Source organism: Oncorhynchus gorbuscha, linkage group LG12, assembly GCF_021184085.1.
Source record: "Oncorhynchus gorbuscha isolate QuinsamMale2020 ecotype Even-year linkage group LG12, OgorEven_v1.0, whole genome shotgun sequence".
NCBI classification, from domain to species: Eukaryota; Metazoa; Chordata; class Actinopteri; order Salmoniformes; family Salmonidae; genus Oncorhynchus; species Oncorhynchus gorbuscha.
The window spans coordinates 26386053-26408831 of NC_060184.1; the positions used below are offsets into that span (position 1 = coordinate 26386053).

At 41.3% G+C, this 22779-nt stretch overlaps 1 protein-coding gene and 1 long non-coding RNA gene across 3 annotated transcripts; both read right to left on the reverse strand.

Annotated features, from left to right (window-relative positions):
* Positions 1-2843: 2843 nt before the first annotated feature.
* LOC123991627 lies at positions 2844-7487 on the reverse strand. Of its 2 annotated transcripts, XM_046293256.1 has the most exons (11): positions 6540-6669; positions 5823-5842; positions 5450-5644; positions 5102-5307; positions 4809-4853; positions 4634-4649; positions 4207-4407; positions 3901-4103; positions 3769-3804; positions 3516-3561; positions 2844-3275 (listed from the first exon to the last, which is right to left on the reverse strand). In XM_046293256.1, the coding sequence occupies exons 1-11, from the start codon at positions 6545-6547 to the stop codon at positions 3271-3273; spliced, it is 981 nt and encodes a 326-aa protein (XP_046149212.1). In that variant the 5' UTR covers positions 6548-6669; the 3' UTR covers positions 2844-3270. The 2 variants fall into 2 exon arrangements, with proteins under 2 accessions (XP_046149212.1, XP_046149213.1); XM_046293257.1 differs by lacking the exon at positions 5823-5842 and having other exon boundaries at positions 5450-5646; positions 6540-7487.
* A 135-nt stretch (positions 7488-7622) lies between these two features.
* Positions 7623-10553, reverse strand: LOC123990444. The gene is made up of 3 exons (XR_006830639.1): positions 10494-10553; positions 7943-7962; positions 7623-7764 (listed from the first exon to the last, which is right to left on the reverse strand). It is a non-coding gene; the product is annotated as an uncharacterized LOC123990444 (long non-coding RNA).
* Between the last annotated feature and the right edge of the window lie 12226 nt (positions 10554-22779).

Sequence of the window (22779 nt, forward strand, 5' to 3'; positions counted from 1 at the left end):
CATTCTATGTTGGATGTCTTGTTTGTCTGTTTCTGTGTTTGGGCCTGATATGCTTCTCAATCAGAAGCAGGTATTAGTCATTGTCTCTGATTGGGAGCCATATTTAGGTAGCCTGTTTTGTGTTGGGTTTTGTGGGTGATTGTTCCTGTCTTTGTGTTTGTTACACCAGATAGGGCTGTTTTAGGTTCTTCACATTTCTTGTTTTGTATATTGTTCATTTATCATCTTCATTAAAGATGTATCACAATAACCATGCTGCGTTTTGGTCCGCCTCTCGTTCAACAGAAGAATCCCTTGACAACTAGATTAATTCTCTGATCCTTTGATTGGGTGTACAATATGTCAGTTCATGCTGCAAGAGCTCTAATAGGTTGGAGGATGTCCATTGGAACTTGTTATATTTACTGTGTAAGTCTATGGAAGGGGGTGAGAACCATGAGCCTCCTAGGTTTTGTATTGAAGTCAATGTACCCAGAGGAGGACAGAATACAGCTGTTCTCCAGCTACACCATGGTGCTACCCTACAGAGTGCTGTTGAGGCCTTTATTGCAAAACAGTTTGTTTTAATAAATAATTTGGTGACGTGAATATATTTAGTATAGTTTTATTCACTGAGGAGGATGGTCCTCCCCTTCCTCCTCTGAGGAGCCTCCACTATTTAGATGGCTGCTGCCTGCTACTATGATAAATCACATGGTGAGGATGTTTGCTATCAAGCTATCAATGTGCATAATATCTAACAAGCGGGGCAAGGGTAGAGAAAATATATGAAATGCTGATAAGAATTCTGACTAAGTGACTTGAGGACACGAACAAGCACTGTCACGTTCGTTATAAAGAACAGACAAAGGCGCAGTGTGGTGTGCGTACATTCTTATTTATTAACTTAGGGAGACTGCGAATTTTCACAGCTTTTTGTTAAAAATCGCGCAACATTTCAGCGCCCTGCTACTCATGCCAGGAATATAGTATATGCATATTATTAGTATGTGGGGATAGAAAACACTCAGACGTTTATAAAACTCGTTAAATCACGGCTGTGACTATAACAGAACGTGCGTTTCATCGAAAAGTGCAGGAAAATCTGATCACTGAAAATGGAAAAATATATCCATGCGCCACTTCAACCCATTGTTAAACATGACCCAGATTAAATGGGTCCGAGGTTGCAATACCTACAGCTTCCACACGATGTCAACAGTCTTGTCATTTGTCTCGGATTTGTTTCTTGGTCAAACGAAGAAGAGGCAGCCCATTTCTTCAGGTCTCCGACCGGATATTTTAGTTGAGATTTACCCGGACATTATTTCCAGACGTACAGCTATAGAATATACATCGCCTCGTGATCAATTTGATCGCTTATTAACGTTTACTAATACCTAAAGTTGCATTACAAAAGTATTTCGAAGTGTTTTGTGAAAGTTTATCGTCAACTTTTTTAATTTAAAAAAATGACATAGCGTTATCAAACTCAGTTTTTTCCTTGATTACAGTCTTCATAGATCGATATCTAGGCTATATATGGACCGATTTAATCGAAAAAAAGACCCAAAGTGATGTTTATGGGACATCTAGGAGTGCCAAGAAAGAAGCTCGTCAAAGGTAATGAATGTTTTATATTTTATTTCTGCGTTTTGGGTAGCTCCGGCTACCGCAAAATCTGTCGTGTTAGGTGACGTTGCAGTATTTTGGGGTACATGCTATCAGATAATAGCTTCTCATGCTTTCGCCGAAAAGCATTTTACAAATCTGACTCGGTGGATAGATTCACAACGAGTGTAGCTTTAATTCACTGCCTTGAATGTGTATTTTAATGAAAGTTTAATGAAAGTTTGAGTTTTATCAAAAACTATAGGTGGCGCTCTGAAATTCCGCTGAGTGATGTTCCTGCATGGGAACTGTATTCTGCGTCATCCTTAACACTGAACAAACTAACAAAATAACAACACGAAACGCTATACAAATGAGTGCTGACAGGCAACTACACATGGACAAGATCCCACAAACACCAAAGGGAAATGGCTACCTAAATATGTAAACGGTAAACAGCTGTCTCTGATTGGGAACCATATCAGGCCAACATAGAATTACAAAAACCACTAGACCTACAAAAACCTAGACAATACAAAACTAGCGTACCCACCCTAGTCACACCCTGACCTAACCAAAATAAAAATAAAACATCGATATCTCAGGTCAGGGCGTGACAAGCACCCATCCGCTCGCTGCTCCTAATCTGCAGCTTTTTTGCAGTGAGAATGTACAGGGAGGAATTTTCCAAACATCTACTCGGGAATATTCAAACAGTTTCGTTTTTTTATCACGACTGTTATCCGATCCGATATGACTATCAACTGTCAATTTACAGATACAATTACAAATACGAGTATGGCCATGTCGGCACACCCCTAGCACATACCACCCCTACGTTTTCCTACCTATGTCTCACGTGGACTCCACTGTGTTTTAATGTAACCATGATTGTGTTCTGACCTTAGTGCAGCTCAGTGTAAACAAGCTTAACGGCAAGGTCGGAATGACAGAGGGAGACTGAAACAGCGAGAAATGGAAGGTCACCTTGCTAAGGGAAGTGTACTGTACGGGTAGACATTTCACAATGTAAATGTATCAAACAATTAAATCAGTAGGTGGCTACATTGTAGCCAAGTTGTTTGAGCGCATGTAGTGCATCTACACCTGCATTGCTTGGTGTTTGGGGTTTTAGGCTGGGTTTCTGTACAGCACTTTGAGATATCAGCTGATGTACGAAGAGCTATATAAAATACATTTGATTAGATTTGATGACTATTTGTGCTTCATCAATGACACACTCATAAAGCAACTGAAATTTCATGACTTTAATATTTAAAAGAAGGGCAGTCAAAGCAGAACAAAGTGACAACACAGAATATACTATCAGAGTAGTCCTACAATATTACATGAGCATCATGCCATCTTAAACTAATATACTATCCAGATAGATAGATAGATAGATAGATAGATAGATAGATAGATAGATAGATGTAGAGTAGGTGCTTTATTAGGCTTTATTCATTATTTTTAATGTATATTTAAATCAGTTTATCTGTGTTGTCTGTGTAATTTCTACAGTTTATTCCTCTGTTGATGTTTAGACCTACTTGCTCTATTTCCATTAGGTTATTATGATAAACCTCATTGTTTCCAGAAAGAAACAATCAAAGATACCACCAAACACAAAAGAACAATAAACATAATGAGCCCAACAACACATGCAAATGGTGATCTCTGTCAACCTGTAAGAGAGTAGAAAACATTAAAAGCTGTATGTCAGTTAGCTACAGTAAAGTACAATTATCACAATACAGTCAATGTTTCTGAAATGCAAACAATATAACCTCTATAAAAATATGTCATAATGACCCAAATCTACATATATGGATTACATAGTTATTAGTTATGAATATAACGTGAACATAAGCAACTGTAAATAGTGTAATGTTGTAGAATTGAGCTTTACTTAATGATGGACTTACAACGCCTGACTGCCCTGATGCAATCAAGGATCCAGGAACACACCATCTGGAAATTAAAACAATTGAAAAAAGACATATTGGCTTCAGAACCTTCAGAATAGTATGGAGGTTGTACTGTATATTTACTACATTTACAAGCAACATGTAGACCTCTGAATAAAAACTATAAAAAATCCCAATACGAAAATTGGTTGAGAGGGTATAATGCAGTATAATGCTGATGTATTTTGTCATTTGCATTGGTTTTTCATACCATGAGCAGACCCATACAGACAGATCCAGAATCGGTCTGTAAAATAAAGAAATATTAAAACATTATCTTTAGCTCTCATTGTACATAACTAACAAAGTGATGCGAGAAAAAATGACGGTGATGAGTTATTACCTCAGGATGTATATTAAGCTTCTTCAGAATCTCTTTGACTGCTGCTTCATTGCGATGACACTCCAATAGTCCCTGGCTCTCATGGAAGAGACAGTCCACTGTGAGTATTACATCACCTCTAGTCACTAGTCTGCTGCTGTCAGGTACAGTGTAGTCTGGGCTGAAGGTGTGGTGCAGTACTACCAGAATGACAGGTTTCCCAGCTGTCAAAAGGAAAACAAAATACACTTCACCTCATTACCATTTTATTTTGTTTGCCTTTTCCAATGAATTTTGGATGGATTGAACCTGCCCTGACTAGATTACCAGGAATCTGCTGCAGTGCTGCTTCAATATCAGTCCCAGCACGAGAGACGATGGGACAGAAAGCCATGATGACGTCACTCTCCTCTTGTGGCATCACTTCAGTACAGCCTCCTCTGATGACGAGATGTCTTGTCAAATCCACATGAGCACCCAAGGTATTGCCAACCACAAATATGAAGAATCTCACCATTCCTGACATCCCTATAGAGACATAGACAATATGAAGAAAATGTAGACATAATGTGAATTATCTAGATATAATGCATTATATTTTTAATTGTATTACATCAAAAGTAGTTCAAGGGGAAGAATACACTAGTAGTCCACTGTGCTTATTTGATTGATCCCCCAATATCTTAAATGACAAAGGAATGTAGATATTGGACATATACATCATATTAATGTCTGATTTATGGTTAGTACTTACCTTGAAGAAATGTATGCTGCAAAGAGAGGTTACAAATGACATAAAAAATCTCTATAAACTTTGTAAAAAAATAAACTATGTATCAGACTAAAATATGAGATCATATAGTGGTTAACAATTGTTGGTAATGTTGTCAGCTGTTAAGTGGCAACTCCTAAAATGAAAATATACATACTGGCCTGTTTCTGTGATCAGGGATGTCCATGCCGATATCTACCACCTATGAATACAATATTGCAATACACTGAATAAAGTAGTTCAATATACTTTCATTAAAAATAACAAATACTCATATTTAAATGAAAACAAATTATTTACACTCTTGGACCCTGTCTAATAAAATGCTTCAGTTAAAATGTCTGCTTTTGCATGTACTGTTTTTGTTAACCAGCTGAGTCTGGTTTGTGTGTCCAATTCATGAATGATCCTGACTGAATGACAGATATACATAGAACATGGGTGAACTACCTCTGGCTTCCTGTTCAGCCGGTTCAGAATGTTACCAACTGCTGCTTTGTTGCGAGGACAGTTCAGTAGTCCTCCCTTACTCTCATGGAACAGACAATCCACTGTGAGTATTACATTACTTCTGGTCACTAGTCTGCTGCTGTCAGGTACAGTGCATTCTGGGTTAAAATAGTGATGCAGGACTACCAGAATGACATCTTTACCCTCTGTCAAAAGAATGAGGGACAATGCATTTATTCATGTCATTTGCCACTTGATACATGTTCTATCTAGATCAACTGATATGGAGATAGACGAGGTAAAATTGACAGTAGTATAGTTTTGGAGGATGCTTTGAGGTTTGGCTACCTGGAATCTGCTGCAGTGCTGCCTCAATATCAGTACCAGCACGAGAGACGATGGGACAGAAAGCCATGATGACATCACTCTGCTCTGGTGACATCACTTCAGTGAAGCCTCCTCCAAGTTGTCTCATAAATTGGACATGGGAATCCATAGTATTGCCAGTGGTGATGGTGTAGTACCTCATCATCCTTGGCACCTCTGTTTTGTAATGGATAAAAAAAGAGAAAAGTCAATTATAGACCCTAAAACTAAAAGTAGCAATGTTTTGGTTTAGATCACTGCCCAGACAACTATAAGCCTGGCCTGAAAGATCTGAGATCTGGCCTGAAACATTATTTAAATAAGTGGTAGGTCTGTGTCCTGTTAAAATAATTACCTCTGCGTTCCATTGTAGATATGTAAGGGGAGTGAACAGGGAACAAATATGTATTAACATGTAACAGACAATAAAATACATATATTACTGTATAATATAACAACCAGTGTGCAGACAATGTCTGTATTTACATATAATGTAAATATTTCAAGTCATCTTTCATTCTGACTAGAACATATCACTTAGATAAGCTATGCAGTCTCCCACCCACCTCCCCTCTTGCCTCTATTTGACCATGTGATCTACAGAAAACAAGAAAATGAAAGTGAATTGCTCACATCTATTTTACACCCATATAACTAGCATCTTAAACCCCATTATATGTTCTTGTCTGCACCAGTAGCCTATACACACCACATCAATTTGACTTATTCATAAAGCATAGTGGTGTTAAATAAGAACTCAATGAAAGGTGAACAATGAGCAATGCATGAGTTTTCAGACAGGTGATCTCCTAAGAACAACTCATCTGCAACATAATGACCTCATTTAACAAGCACACGAATTCTAAAGTTTAGACCAAATATTGAAATAAAAGCTGATCTGTTTCTCAAAAAGACCAATTAGTGGAAAAAGATTAAAAAATCAATTCGGAAATTATCAGTTTTCAATGTTTAAGTGTGGATATCAATTGAACAAAAACTACACAGATCAGATCCGCCTTTAACTGTATCATGTGTCAGTTAGTGTTAAATGTAAGCAGGTAAATTGACTTACTGAACCATAATGATGTGTGAATTCCTTTTGGAAGATAACTACTGAAAGGAAATCTGACTACCTTCTTTGATGTCCAGAGGAAAGTGAAAAAGTACACAGCTTGAGGGAAAAGAGATGGTTTTATCAGAAACAGTTTCACTTTCATATTCAAGAGACACTATAGTAGGCTTTTAGAACTGCAGGATCACCTGTTTTTTCAACTGCCCCTTTAACATTCATTGTAAAAGTAAAAAATAAAATAAAAAATGACATAACTTGTCACTAACATTATGAGTATTATTCATACAGAAATCACATATTAGTGATTCAATTGTGATATTGTTGTTAATTAGACACTGTCTCTGGACCAGCTACAAGGCTCGGGGGCCATGTGGGGGAATGCATGTAGGGTAGAAGTAGCTGATCTGGAATCTGTTTTGAGTCTGCTCAACACAAAACCAGTTTCTACTGGTCGGCTGCAAGAAAAGGTCCCTTTTTCAGTTGTGGTGAATGAGATGAGAATCTTGTTTGTTGTGTCCGCGAAGAGGGCGTTTCAGGAATGACGTAATCTCAAAAAAGGTATGCAATATGGAGAATTAATACTTTAGTGTTTCGCTTTGCCAGACGATACCGACTACAGCTGTGCTTGTTTACACTGCCTTGGGTATTGTAATTCACGTGCAGAGCACAGCAGGTATTTTTTTCACCTTCACAGAAGGCAGAAATCGTGGTCACAAGCAGGCAATGATCATACACAGGTAAGGGAACAGGCTTGTGAATCAAAACTAAGACTGAAGGCTATAACTGGTTCTCACAATCGCGCTAGGAAAAGGCTTAGTAGAGTCAAAACAAACAATACCTGACAAAGGCACAAACACGTATGAACTGAACTAAATAAGGAGCTGATGAGACCAGGTGAGTAACTAACACAGGTGAAATCAATTAACAAAAATCAAAGACACGGCTACGTTCAAGAACACAACGAAACAGAACACAAGGTTGACTAAGAAAATAAATACAGGGGCCTCCCGGTGTGCTACCAGAGACTCTGGGTTCGCGCTCTGTCGCAGCCGGCCGCGACCGGGAGGTCCAATTGGCCTAGTGTCGTCCGGGTTAGGGAGGGCTTGGCCGGTAGGGATATCCTTGCACACCAGCGACTCCTGTGGTGGGCCGGGCGCAGTGCACGCTAACCAGGTCGCCAGGTGCACGATGGTGATGGTGTAGTACTTCATCAACCTTGTCACCTCTGTTTTATAATGGAAAAAAGAGAAAAGTCAAGTATAGACTCTAAAACTAAAAGTAGCAATGTTTTGGTTTAGTTCACTGCCCAGACAGTTATAAGACTAAGTTAAGATCTGACCTTAAACATTCCTCAAACATTCTATAAAATAAGTGGTAGGTCTGTGTCCGGTTCAAATAATCACCTCTACGTTCCATTGTGGATCTGTAAGGGAGTGAACAGAGACATTTGTTAATGAATCATGTAACAGACAGGGAAACAAAACATATCTTACTGTATAATATAACAACCAGTGTGCAGACAATGTAAATATTTCAAGTCATCTTTCACTTTCATTCTGACTATGACAGATCTCTCTGACATAAACTATGCAGTCTCCCACCCACCTCCTCTCTTGCCTTTATTTAACCTTGTGATTTACAGGAAACAAGAAAGTGAAAGTTGTAAATTAATCTAATCTATCTATTTTACAGAATTGTTAATTAGACACTGTCTCTGGACCAGCTATAATGCTTGGGGGCCATGTGGGGAAATGCATGTACGGATGTAGCTGATCTCAAATCTGTTTCGTGTCTGCTCAAGACAAACCTGTTCCTACTGGTTGGCTGAAAGAAAATGTCCCTTTTACAGTGGAGGTGAATGCGAAGAGAATCTCATTTGTTGTCTCCGCAAAGTGGGTGTTTCGGGAATGAAGGTATCTCAAGGAGGGTATGCATTATGGAGAATTGATACTGTAGTGTTTGTCTTTGCCAGAAGATACCATCTACAGTTACGCTCGTTTACACTGCCTACACTGAGGTCGGAACGCAAATATGGTTTCATCAAGACACCATGGAGCCTGCGGCAGATTTGGTCAGAAAACGTACCTCAATGCAGGGATGGGAAATGCCATTGTACTACAAATGTTACCTTTATCCACAATTCTCCATCAAGAAGATTGAAATACTGCTCGTTTTCGCAGAAAACTTTTTAGTCCTCATACTAGCTACCAGTAGCCACAGCAGCCATTATGGAATGGCACATAGGGTTGAACAACAAATGAGCTGATTGGCTTACACTGCCATTCTAAAATGGCTGTGGTGGCTGCTACTAGATAGATTTCTGTAAAACCTTACGAGCCTGTTGCTGCCTACCACCGCTCAGTCAGACCACTCTATCAAATATCAAATCATAGACTTATTAATTATAATATAATAGAGACAGAAATACGAGCCTTTGGTCATTAATATGGTCAAATCCGGAAACTATCATTTCGAAAACAAATCGTTTATTCTTTCAGTGAAATGCAGAACCATTCCGTATTTTATCAAATGGGTGGCAACCCAAGGTCTAAATATTGCTGTTACATTTATATCTAAAAATTGCTGTTACATTGCACAACCTTCAAAGTTATGTCATAATTATGTAAAATTCTGGCAAATTAGTTCGCAATGAGCCAGGCGGCCCAAACTGTTGCATATACTCTGACACTGCGTGCAATGAACGCAAGAGAAGTGACACAATTTTCCTAGTTAATATTGCCTGCTTACATGAATTTCGTTTAACTAAATATGCAGGTTTAAAAATATATACTTCTGTGTATTGTTTTTAAAAAAGGCATTGATGTTTATGGTTAGGTACATTCATGCAGAGATTGTGCTTTTTTCGCGAATGCGCTTTAGTTAAAACTTCACCCCTTTGGCGAAGTAGGCTGTGATTCGATGATAAATTAACAGGCACTACATCGATTATATGTTAACCTAGTAATATCATCAACCATGTGTAGTTAACTAGTGATTATGTGAAGAAATTTGTTTTTTGTAAGATAAGTTTAATGCTAGCTAGCAACTTACCTTGGCTTCTTGCTGCACTCGCATAACAGGTGGTCAGCCTGCCACGCACTTTCCTTGTGGAATGCAATGTAATCGGCCATAATCGGCATCCAAAAATTGTTATGAAAACTTGAAATCAGCCCAAATTAATCGGCCATGCTGATTAATCGGTCAACCTATGGTCATTACACCCAAACAAGGGCACTGCGTTCATCCACCTCTGGCCTGCTCGCCTCCCTACCACTGAGGAAGTACAGTTCCCGCTCAGCCCAGTCAAAACTGTTCGCTGCTCTGGCCCCCCAATGGTGGAACAAACTCCCTCACGACGCCAGGACAGCGGAGTCAATCACCACCTTCCGGAGACACCCGAAACCCCACCTCTTTAAGGAATACCTAGGATAGGATAAGTAATCCTTCTCACCCCCCTTTAAGATTTAGATGCACTATTGTAAAGTGACTGTTCCACTGGATGTCATAAGGTGAATGCACCAATTTGTAAGTCGCTCTGGATAAGAGCGTCTGCTAAATGACTTAAATGTAAATGTAAATTACGCACACCTGGTTCCAATTCCTTACTGATTGTGTTTGTAATAACGTGCCCTTTGCTTCTCCATTGCGAGGTCGATGATTGTTCCAATGTCCTTTGGTCGTGTGAGTTTACATGGCACGCGGGAGACATGGCACGCTGTAATTTGGGTCAATAAAAACCCTATTACGCATTCCTGCACCTGTCTCCCGCTCCCTTTATACCAACGTGACAGCTAAACTAGGGCTGTGGTGGTCATTCAATTTTGTCAGCCAGTTATTGTCATGCAAACGATTGCTGCTCTCACGGTAATTGAACATGAATTAATATAAACAGGTTTAGCATCTCACGAAATGAAGAGAATGTATTTCAGATGAACAGAATATGAGTTGGCCTACTTTAGGTGTCACGACTTCTGTCGAAGTCGTTGCCTCTCCTTGTTTGGGCGGTGGTCGACGTCACCGGCCTTCTAGCCATCATTGATCCCATTTTTCATTTTCCATTGGTTTTGTCTTGTCTTCCCACACACCTGTTTTCAATCCCATTCATTACTCGACGTCACCGGCCTTCTAGCCATCATTGATCCCATTTTTCATTTTCCATTGGTCTTGTCTTGTCTTCCCACACACCTGTTTTCAATCCCATTCATTACCTGTTGTGTATTTAACCCTCTGTTTCCCCTCATATCTTTGTCAGAGATTGCTTTATGTCAAGTGTTGTTTTATGTTGCATAGGTGCACAACGGTTCCTCATACCCATGTTCGTTTATGTATGTATGTATGTATGTATGTATGTATGTATGTATGTATGTATGTATGTATGTATGTATGTATGTATGTATGTATGTATGTATGTATGTATGTATGTATGTATGTATGTATGTATGTATGTATGTATGTATGTATGTATGTATGTATGTATGTATGTATGTATGTATGTATGTATGTATGTATGTATGTATGTATGTATGTATGTATGTATGTATGTATGTATGTATGTATGTATGTATGTATGTATGTATGTATGTATGTATGTATGTATGTATGTATGTATGTATGTATGTATGTATGTATGTATGTATGTATGTATGTATGTATGTATGTATGTATGTATGTATTTGGAGCATGTTAAGTGGACTTATATTAAAAGACTCCATTTACACTCCGTTTGACTCTCCTGCGCCTGACTTCCCTGCCACCTATACACTCGACTCTGACATTAGGCCTATGTTATCTGGTTATGCTCCATGCCATAGGCTGTGGACTTGTTCATTTAGCTGAAAAGATATGCTTGGAAGTCCCATGTCATGCTTAGAAGTCCCATGTCATTATTTAATTGTTTCAGATTTGATAGTAAGAAGAACATAATTAAATTTAGCTGAATAAAATAGAAAGGATACTTTTCCCATTACAGAGCAGATGCACATATGAAGTGGCGAAGTTGAGTGAAAAATTGTAATTTGAAGCAGGTCCTATATGTTAGATTTAGATTTATTTGGCAACTTTAGTTTTGAATGATATAAACATTAGAATGTCTTAGAAATCAAAACATATATTGGCTGCATGATGCGAATATAGGCTATTGAGGATTTGAGAAAGTAGAAAAAAAAACCTTGTGCTCTGTTCCTTGCCTTAGGCTGCACAGCTGTTCTCTCATCAAGTGTGTATCTCTCATCAAGTGTGCTATCAGTATACACTCAAATAGCCCATTGAATGGAGGCTGTGCGCTTTCCCGCAGGTCCGTTTTGTAGACTACTTCGGTTTTATAACAGATCATGTGCTTAATATAGACTTATTTCACGCCAAGCATCAATCACTGTTTTAAGAGCATGCTCTCACTGCGTGACAGGTGATATTCTGCCCAAACTCTGTATGCCATGGGCTCTCCAACCCTGTTCCTGAAGCCCAGTGCTTAATTTGGGAAATCAAGTGAAATATGTTCGGGATCATCAATAGCAACACTACACGATTTCACTAAACTGTTGACAGCCCATCTGCACACTCAAGAAATGAATAAAGGAGAGAGAGGAGGAAATGCATGGTGGGGAAATATTCTGTATAGCTAAAGTGTCATCAATTAATTATTAAAATATAAAAAAGATTCCCTATTACTAGGATATTCAAAATCAAATAAAAATTCACTAATTGTAGCATAACTGTAAGCCGCCATGCACAATCAATGAACCAACAGCATTGCCTAGGCCTAAACTTTCTCTCCCAGACTCATGGATATACATTTTGGAGTGTATCATAAGGTAACCAGCCCATCCAGTATTCCTAACAATACAGTCCACACTCAATGGTGATTACTCAAATTGTTTAATTTTTGAGTATAGGCTAGACCAATTATGTACCAAAGACATCTTAAATCAATTTTGTGTTTTTTCTGCCATGTACATTATGTGGTAGACTATGTATTGTATAATGGCACAATCATAATTTGAATTCAACATTTTTTTGTGTGTGGGGGGGGGGGCTTGGGCTCATACGCGTTTTGAATGAATCATCACCTTAGAAAGCACTGTCCATGTATTAGGCTTTGAAACAACATCCACAGAAAACATGTTTTACACTGTTTTAACCTGCTGTTGAAGTTCTTTGTTCAAATGGATCATCATAGTGAGGTGAGTTTTAAAAGTACGATAGGCCTACTGTTTTGATGATAAGTTTTGTATGTGATTTTCAATGCATTTGTGGTTGAGGGACATTTGTGGTTGAGGGACAATATAGCCCTGAGTACCAGGCCATTAGCGACCTGATGGTTGTTAGCAAGTTGGGTACTACAAAGACATGTCCAGATTGCATAAAAGGAGATTACCATGACTCAATGGTTACGTGGAATTTTACTGTGGTCATGACTCATAATATAATAATAATATATGCCATTTAGCAGACGCTTTTATCCAAAGCGACTTACAGTCATGTGTGCATACATTCTACGTATGGGTGGTCCCGGGATCGAACCCACTACCCTGGCGTTACAAGCGCCATGCTCTACCAACTGAGCTACAGAAGGACTCATGACTGCTGGTGTGGTGAAAAATGACTGCTGGTGTGGCGGTAATATGGTCACCACAATAGCCCTAGGCTAACCTAGCTAGCTCCATTTGCTAGCTAAGTGAAAATGAAAGTTTTAAAAAATACAACCAAATTTATCTCACTCTCTATTCTCCTTAATTTTGGAAGAAATTAATTTGTTCAAAACTGTTCAACTATTGTCATTTTCTCTCTTTGAGGCAACTACTCATAACATTTTATGCACTGCAGTGCTAGCTAGCTACAGCTTAGGCTTTCAGTACTAGATGAATTATCTGAAACGTTGATTTGTCTTAGAATAATTCAGGCTTCCACTGCAAAAATTGAAACCAAAGTTGGATTAAATATCTTAAATAAAGGCAATATATGTTTGTTTTTTGTCTAATAAGATATTTCTTCTTAAAAATCCAGAAAATCACATTGTATTGAAGCACTCGAACGCCATGATGAAGGCTTTACCAGATATATTCCCATCACCTGTGGCTCCACTGAATAAGTTAGGACATGCAAGTGAGGCTATGCTTCACATCCTTGAGGTAAGAAATGTGTGCATGTATTAGAATTTTCATTACTTAACCATAACATACAAAGAGTGTGAATTGTCTTTGTGGACATATTTGTTTTTCTCTTTGTGTTTGTGTAGGTCTGCAGAAGACTCCAGCACCTTTCTTCAGGCGAGACCACTCTTCAGCCCTGTCGCGATTCTCTGCGAAACCAACTGCGTACTGGCCATTGGAACCATGCCTGTGGTGACCTTCCCAAAAGAGGACATCTATGCCAGCGTGATGTATCTCATGGTGTCATGGTGATGTATCTCATGGTGTCATGGTGATGTATCTCATGTTGTCATGGTGATGTATCTCATGTTGTCATGGTGATGTATCTCACGCCTTTCACCTCACATATCCCAAGTGCATTGCGACATTCCACTCTGGAGAGGAGTATCGCAATGCATAAATAACAGCGTAATATTTTACATTTCCCTTGACATCCACTCAACAACAACAAGTGCAAAGTTGGTTTGTGATGTATTTGAAAAAGTAAACATGTAATACCTTGTAGCTGTTCTTGCCAGTTGATCTGTTTGATTATAAGAGAAAGTTAAACATACAGCATGTGTGAGGAGGGAGTGAAGAGGTGGTAGCTGTTGATTACAGTATCTCTGTGGTGGTAGCCTGATGACGTGTATTTCATTAGTCTAGAGTGAGTGATCTCAGAACGAGAAAGGGGAATCTGCAGCTCAATATGGCGATCGGAGTATGGGCAAGTGGGTGTGTCAAAAGGAAAGCAGTGGGTATGTGGAAAGGAGTGGGTGTGTTGAACTGAAGGCAGTGGATGAGTCGAAAGGAAAGTCTGGGCGTGTGGAAAGGAGTGGGTGTGTAGAAAGCGCTCTGCTGTAGAGGTTAGATGGTTTTCATTAACCTCTCTGCGCACCGAACCCGTTAGCGGGATTAAATTCGACAACATAGGTGATCGCTACATAAATAGTCATATTAAACATTCATGAAAATACAAGTGTCTCACATGGTTTGAAAGCCTAGAATCTTGCAAATCCAACTGTGTTGTCAGATTTTTAAAATTATTTATTGCGAAAGAATACGCTGCGATTATCTGAGCACAGACCCCCATATCAAACTACTTATTCAGCTAGCACTTGCGTAACGAAATCACAGATTGCATTGAAATAAATTGTTTACCTATGAAGATCTTGCTCTGGTTGCAATCCCAAGGCTCATTGTTACACAATGAATGGTCTTTTGTTCGGTTAAATCCATTTTTTATAGACTAACACAAAACATTTTGTGAACGCTTATCTTGTTGAATTTCGTGTCATTCAACTTTCGGCATAACATCCAACGTAAAATAGACAGACTTTCCCTGACTTCATCCAGTCATGTTTGGTTTCCTTGCAATCAACTGTTTGTTTGTAACACAACCAAAAGGATGGGTCATTTTGCGGGACATATTGACTCGGAAAAAACGATTGGAAGACAACAAGCGACGAGCCCATTGTGCACCAATTATATGACCACTGTCTCGTTGATTGTCTGTCTTTTAACCCAATGACCACTGATCGTCTTGAAATCTAGCTGGGGTAGATAGCCAATGAGCATAGGTAAACGGTAATATCCCATGATTCTTTGTTGTAAGACAAACCTTTCCATTAAACGCTGGCGTAAGGACCGTTCTTTCGCCATTGACAATTCTACCTCGAAGGAGCAAAGCTTATTACGCACAGCAGTATTTCGGTGACTTGCATCTTCAGCTGTTTATTTATCCAACATCATGGCGAATAAGTCAAGGAAAGCTAATTCTAAGGCTAGATATACAAATGTAGAAACAATTTTAAAGGGGATTCATTGTGAAAGTGAGGCATCTGCTTTTTTGAAGACTCCATTTTGAAGACTGAAACTGAGGCATATTTTTTGAACGGAGAGGACATTGTATTGGACTGGTAAATTGCTCTCATGCTGAGGGAGAGATTATATACATGATTTAATTATATACATGATTTGATAACAAAAGAGAAAAAGGTACACTTATGTGTTCTGTTCTGGTAAAATGCATTCTGTATTGTATAGGGCAGGAAGAAGTTAAAGGTCATAGGGGACACTAAAAATGCAGACACATAGATGCTTAGGCTAGCTGGACAGTCAATGACTAACTGATGGATTGCCTGGGGACGGGGTCGGCCAGGTGACTAACTGATGGATTGCAGGCATCGGTCACATCACAGGGGACACAAGTCTGTTTGATCTTAGACAACCATATGGAGAGAAGGCGACCAGGGCAGCTGAACACACTAAAATCTAGAGACACACACAATAGGGACACAGAGTTAATTACAGGGTCTGAGCACAGGCCACAGGAAGGAGGGATGTAAATTATTATCTTTAGGTCAAGGGAAAGGTCTTGACATCATATAATCTGGCCGAAAGCAGATGTGGGCGTTACTGGGCTGAACAAGCAGAATGTACAGATTGGAATGTAAAGTAAGTGACTGTCCCACTGGATGTCATAAGGTGAATGCACCAATTTGTAAGTCGCTCTGGATAAGAGCGTCTGCTAAATGACTTAAATGTAAATGTAAGTAATTTACTTATGGGATGGGCTCATATGCAATATGTGGATAAATACTGGAGCCAGAGCTCTGGAAAGGGGGTGAGTCCTGCGGGGCTCTCCGGCTTCTGATACGGGGTGTATTAAAAGTCTATCATTGAATTCAAAAAGTTATTGGTCGTGTCATGTTTGAATCTATTGGCCACTACAATGCTAATGCCGTTGTTTGAAATTAAATTAATATAAAATATTATTTGTGATTGTTTTTACATTTGATTTGCAATATATAAAGATGTAATGAAATGGGTAAAGTACACATTAGCTAGTCATTGTGAGTGAAGGTCTGTTTGTTTGTATAAGAACGACCATAGCCTATGTCTCTCTGTGTGTGTGTGTATGTATATATATACTTTTGGCCCTTAGGCACATCCATGCCTGCGCAAATGTATTTGTGCAGATGAACACTTGTGGCAGGAGCAGAAGGAACAGGGCTTGGTGCAGTGGTGCTGTAGCCAGCAAACTCCTTGATGCTCCCTCTAATGTAGTGGGTGGGGGCTAGGGTCAGTATGTTATATCTGGATTACTTTTCCTGTCTTATTCGGTGTCTTGTGTGAGTCTGCTCTCTCTTTCTCTCCTTCTTTCTCTCGGAGGACCAGAGCCCTTGGACCATGCTTCAGGACTACCTGCCATGATGACTCCTTGCTGTCCCCAGTCCACCCGGCCTTGCTGCTGTTCCAGTTTCAACTGTTCTGCCTGCGGCTATGGAACCCTAAACTGTTCATTTTTAGTCTTGAGGTGCTGTCCTGTTGCACCCTCTACAACCACTGTGATCTCCACCCGGCACAGCCAGAAGAGGACTGGCCACCCCTCATAGCCTGGTTCCTCTCTAGGTTTCTTCCTAGGGTTTTTCCTTTCTAGGGAGTTTTTCCTAGCCACTGTGCTTCTACACCTGCATTGCTTGCTGTTTGGGGTTTTAGGCTGGGGCTATATAAATTGATTTGATTTGATAGAGGACTGAGGGTCTTCCAAATATTGAAAGTGTGTAAATAGTTACCCATGTTATTTTGTAAATGTGTATATATATATATATATATATATATATATATATATATATATATATATATATATATATATATATATATATATATATATATATATATATATATATATATTTGATCAATAATTATTTTTTTGCCCTGTTTTTCCCCCCCATTTATTTCTCTCACTTTTTTTGGGGGGGGGGGGTGTTAGAATACCATTTTGTTTTTTTGTATATAGTTATTTGGTTCAAAATGTATACCTTCACCAATTTGGCCACTTGGGTACATGTGGGCTACTTGTGTGGAACACCTGGGTGACTTCATGATAAATGTCATGTAGCACACTGATTTTGGAAGTTATCATTCTGACACTTTGCACAAGTACTGTTGCCCTCTTATATTTTTCACTGAAATTATCCCCATCATCCTATCTGAATTTTTGTTTTATCTTGTTCATTTTAAAGAAGATGATATAAAAATAAAAAACGTGTGGTTTTTCCATTTTATCTAAACCAGATCTATTGTGTTATATTCTCCAACATTCAATTCACATTTACACAAACTTCAGAGTGTTTTCTTTCAAATGGTACCAAGAATATGCATATCCTTGGTTCTGTGCCTGAACTACAGGCTGTTAGATTTGGGTATGTCTTCAGGCGGAAATAGCACAAAGTAGGGGAGAGCTCTGAGGTTTTAAGCTGTGTTTTTTTTCATACGTTTTTTACCTTGCAACTACCGTACATTGCCTTTTAATATCAGTTATTTCTTGTGTAGGCTGCTATCCTACATGAAATAAAATCATGAGTTAGAAAAAAATGGCCATGTTAGCAACACAACCCTGATACCAAGTAGGTTTTACTTTGTGGCTGTCTATCTAGTGGAAACAGGAGCACTGGTCCCAGGCTTATCAATTCGTTGTGCAGCCTGTCCGGCGCCGCTGCCGGAGCGTCCCGCCTGTCCGGCGCCGCTGCCTCCTGTGGCAGCTCCACGCACCAGGGTGTCTCTCTGTCTCCTCCCTGCAGGTGGTCCCGCCTGTCCGGCTCCGCTGCCTCCTGTGGCAGCTCCACGTTCCCGGCTGTCTCTCTGTCTCCTCCCTGCAGGTGCTCCCGCCTGTCCGGCGCCACTGCCAGAGCGTCCCGCCTGTCCGGCGCCGCTGCCGGAGCGTCCCGCCTGTCCGGCGCCGCTGCCGGAGCCTCCCGCCTGTCCGGCGCCGCTGCCGGAGCGTCCCGCCTGTCCGGCGCCACTGCCAGAGCCCCTCAGCCCAGAGGCGCCAGAGCCCCTCAGCCCAGAGGCGCCAGAGCCCCTCAGCCCAGAGCCCCTGCCCCTCTGTCCCGAGCCCCTGCCCCTCTGTCCAGAGCTTCTGCCCCTCTGTCCCGAGCTGCCCCTCTGTGAAGTGGGGTCATTTAGAGGGGTTGCCATGGTGAGAAAGCCACGGAGGCGGACAATAAGGCGGACTAAGACAATGGTGAAGTGGGGTCCGCGTCCCGCGCCAGAACCACCACCGCGGACAGACGCCCACCCAGACCCTCCCCTATAGGTCAAGGTTTTGCGGCCGGAGTCCGCACCTTTGGGGGGGGGTACTGTCACGTTCTGACCTTTATATTCCTGTGTTTTGTATTTAGTTAGTATGGTCAGGGCGTGATTTGGGTGGGCAGTCTATGTTTGTTTTTCTAGGTTTTGGGAATTTCTATGTTTCGGCCTAGTATGGTACTCAATCAGAGGCAGGTGTCATTAGTTGTCTCTGATTGAGAATCATACTTAGGTAGCCTGGGTTTCACTGTGTGTTTGTGGGTGATTGTTCCTATCTCTGTGATTGCACCAGATAGGACTGTTTTGAGTTTTCACATTTATTGTTTTTTGTAGTCAGTTGTTCATGTGTACCTTAACGTATTAAAAAGAACCATGGACACTTACCACGCCGCGTATTGGTCCTTTGATCCGTTTCGCCTCTCCTCTTCGGAAGAAGAGGAGGAAATTCATTACACATTCTTACCCCAATTAGTACCAATAATCTCTGTGTTAGAAATGGAAACACCACCCACATCCTGTATTAGGAGGAGACTCATAAGGAAAATAATTTCAAACATATTTCACTTGTCTGCAAGACAATAATATTCAATTGTCCTATTGTCAAGGTAATCATTAACAAAGTCCTTTAAAAATGACCAGCTCTTCCACACTGTTATCAGTCGCACATAGATAACTATTAGAAATGATGTTCTGACAGTCTGCCGGTAGTGAGGAATTCTTCTTCTGTTCCACAGATAGCACTTGTATCGTTTCAGGTACAGTCAAGGGATATTGCTGCAGCCTCAGATGATAGATTCTCATAACCTGTAATGAAGGAAATAAAAAGTGAAAGTACTTTCTGGTTCTGAACTTGTAACGTGAGTAGGACGGGTGTAGTTTTGTGACACTGATCAAGAGCTGCTGCTTACTGATTTGACAGATCCAACGCAGTTACACCTCAGACACCACCAAAACATCAGCTATGCGGGTGTTGGCTATCGCCGGTTAACGTTTGATCTGATTGAATCTAGGCCTTTACACTCATTCAGTCTATTTAGTTGTATGATTATTGTCAATTAAGAAAATTGTGCCTCTCTCTTTTAGATCTGCCACCCCAGCAGTTCAGCTGCATTCACAGCAGTCCTCTGCTGTGGTATTTAATCTACCGGCTGCACCAGTTCCTACTACACTGGCCGTGAAGGGAGAAACTTTTGAGGATACCGAGATGGATAGAGGTAATTCAGAATTATATTGCATATGCTCATCCACACCAACAGATGTACACGCAGACATGTTGTTGAGCTGTATACTTACTGTCTGTTTGTGCATCTCTCTTTCAGATCTGCCATGCACTCCACCACAGCCACAGCCTCACCCAGAAGTGCATACACTGGGCTTATCAAGACTGACAAAGCAGGGATAGGTGGCAGACAAGGAAAAATAAAACAAATCAAATCAAATTGTATTAGTCACATGCACCCAATACAACAGTGAAATGCTTACGAGCCCCTAAAAAACAGTGCAGTTTTTAAAAAATATGGATAAGAATAAGAGCTAACAAGTAACTAGAACCTCTTGGTAGATTCAGGCGCAGCTGGAAACTTTATAGATTGCGGACTCGCTCAGAGGTTGAGGATTCCGTTAGTAAAAGTAGACGCCCCTTTTTCCGTGCACTCTTTAGATAGTCGACCATTAGGGTCAGGGCTGGTGAATAGCCACAATTTCGTTGGAGATGATTACGCAGGGGAATCACAAGGAGCGAATTAGTTTGTTCTTTATCGATTCACCTGCGTTTCCAGTTGTTCTGGGGATTCCCTGGCTAGCTATTCATAATCCTACGATTTCGTGGAAACAGGGAACTCTACAGGGGTGGTCTGATGAGTGTTCAGGCAGGTGTGTAGGGGTTTCCATGGTGCTACAACGGTGGAGAGTCAAGACCAGGTTTCCACAGTGCGCATTCCAGCTGAGTATGACGATTTGGCTATCGTTTTCAGTAAAAAGAAAGCGACCCAATTACCACCCCATAGGCAGGGGGATTGCGTGATAAATCTCCAGGTTAACGCTGCACTCCCCAGGAGTCATGTGTATCCTTTGTCCCAGGAGGAGAAGGTGGCTATGGAAACTTATATCACCGAGGCTCTGGGACAGGGGTACATTCGGCCCTCCATGTCACCTGTCTCTTCGAGTTTCTTTTTTGTGAAGAAAAGATGGTGATTTACGTCCGTGTACTGATTATAGAGGTCTAAATTCCATCACAGTGGGTTTTAGTTACCCACTACCTCTCATTGCTACGGCAGTGGAATCATTTCACGGAGCGCAGTTCTTCACTAAACTGGATCTCAGGAGTGCTTATAATTTGGTGCGTATTCAGGAGGGAGATGAGTGGAAAACTGCATTTAGCACTACGTCGGGCCATTATGAGTACCTCGTCATGCCATACGGTCTAAAGAATGCTCCAGCTATATTTCAATCCTTCGTGGATGAAATACTCAGAGACCTGCACGGACAGGGTGTAGTGGTGTATATTGACGATATTTTGATCTACTCCGCTACACGCACTGCGCATGTATCTCTTGTGCGCAAGGTTCTTAGACGACTGCTGGAGCATGACCTGTATGTGAAGGCGGAGAAATGTGAGTTTTCCAAACAATCAGTTTCCTTCCTGGGTTATCGCATTTCCAGCTCTGGTTTGGTAATGGAGGGTGACCGCGTTAAGGCCGTGCGTAATTGGCCGACTCCGACCACGGTAAAGGAGGTGCAGCGGTTCTTGGGATTTGCCAATTACTACCGGAGGTTTATCCGGGGTTTTGGTCAGGTAGCTGCCCCTATTACCTCACTGCTGAAGGGGGGGCCGGTGCGTTTGCAGTGGTCAGCAGAGGCGAACGGAGCTTTTCATAAGTTGAAGGCGATGTTTACTGAGGCGCCGGTGTTTGCACATCCGGACCCTTCTTTGGTGTTTATAGTAGAGGTGGACGCATCCGAGGCTGGGGTTGGAGAGGTGCTCTCACAGTGTTCGGGTGTGCCACCGAAGCTCCGCCCCTGTGCCTTTTTTTTCAAAGAAACTCGGGCCAGCGGAGCGGAATTATGATGTGGGGGATAGGGAGTTGTTGGCTATGGTTAAGGCCCTGAAGGTGTGGAGACACTGGCTTGAGGGGGCTAAGCACCCTTTCCTTATCTGGACTGACCATCGTAACCTGGAGTATATCATCCGATCAGCTAGGAGACTGAATCCTCGTCAGGCAAGGTGGGCCATGTTTTTCACCAGATTTCGTTTCACTATCTCGTATAGACCAGGTTCCCTCAACACTAAGGCTCACGCGCTGTCAAGACTCTATGACACTGAGGACAGGTCCATCGATCCTACTCCCATCATTCCGGCAGCTAAGCTGGTGGCACCGGTAGTATGGGATGTGGACGCGGACATCGAGCGGGCGCTAAGGGGGGAACCTGCGCCTCCACAGTATCCAGAGGGTCGTAGGTACGTGCAGCTGGCTGTCCGTGATCAATTGATTCGATGGGCTCATTGTCTACCCTCGTCGGGTCATCCAGGTATTTATAGGACAGTGAGAGGTCTTGAGAGGAAATACTGGTGGCCCACTTTGAGGAGGCATGTGTGATTCTATGTTTCCTCCTGTTCGGTGTGCGCCCAGAGTAAGGCTCCTAGACACCTGCCAAGAGGTAAATTACAACCTCTTCCCGTTCCACAACGGCCGTGGACCCATCTTTCGGTGGATTTTCTTACGGACCTCCCCCTCTCAGGGTAACACTACAATCCTGGTCGTTGTGGATCGGTTCTCTAAGTCCTGCCGTCTTATCCCATTGTCCGGTCTCCCTACGGCCCTACAGACTGCGGAAGCTCTTTTCACCCATGTCTTCCGGCACTACGGGGTGCCCGAGGATATAGTTTCTGATCGGGGCCCCCAATTTATCTCCCGTGTTTGGAGGGCATTTATGGAACGTCTGGGGGTCTCGGTCAGCCTGACCTCAGGGTATCACCTGGAGAGTAATGGTCAGGTGGAGAGAGTTAACCAGGAGGTGGG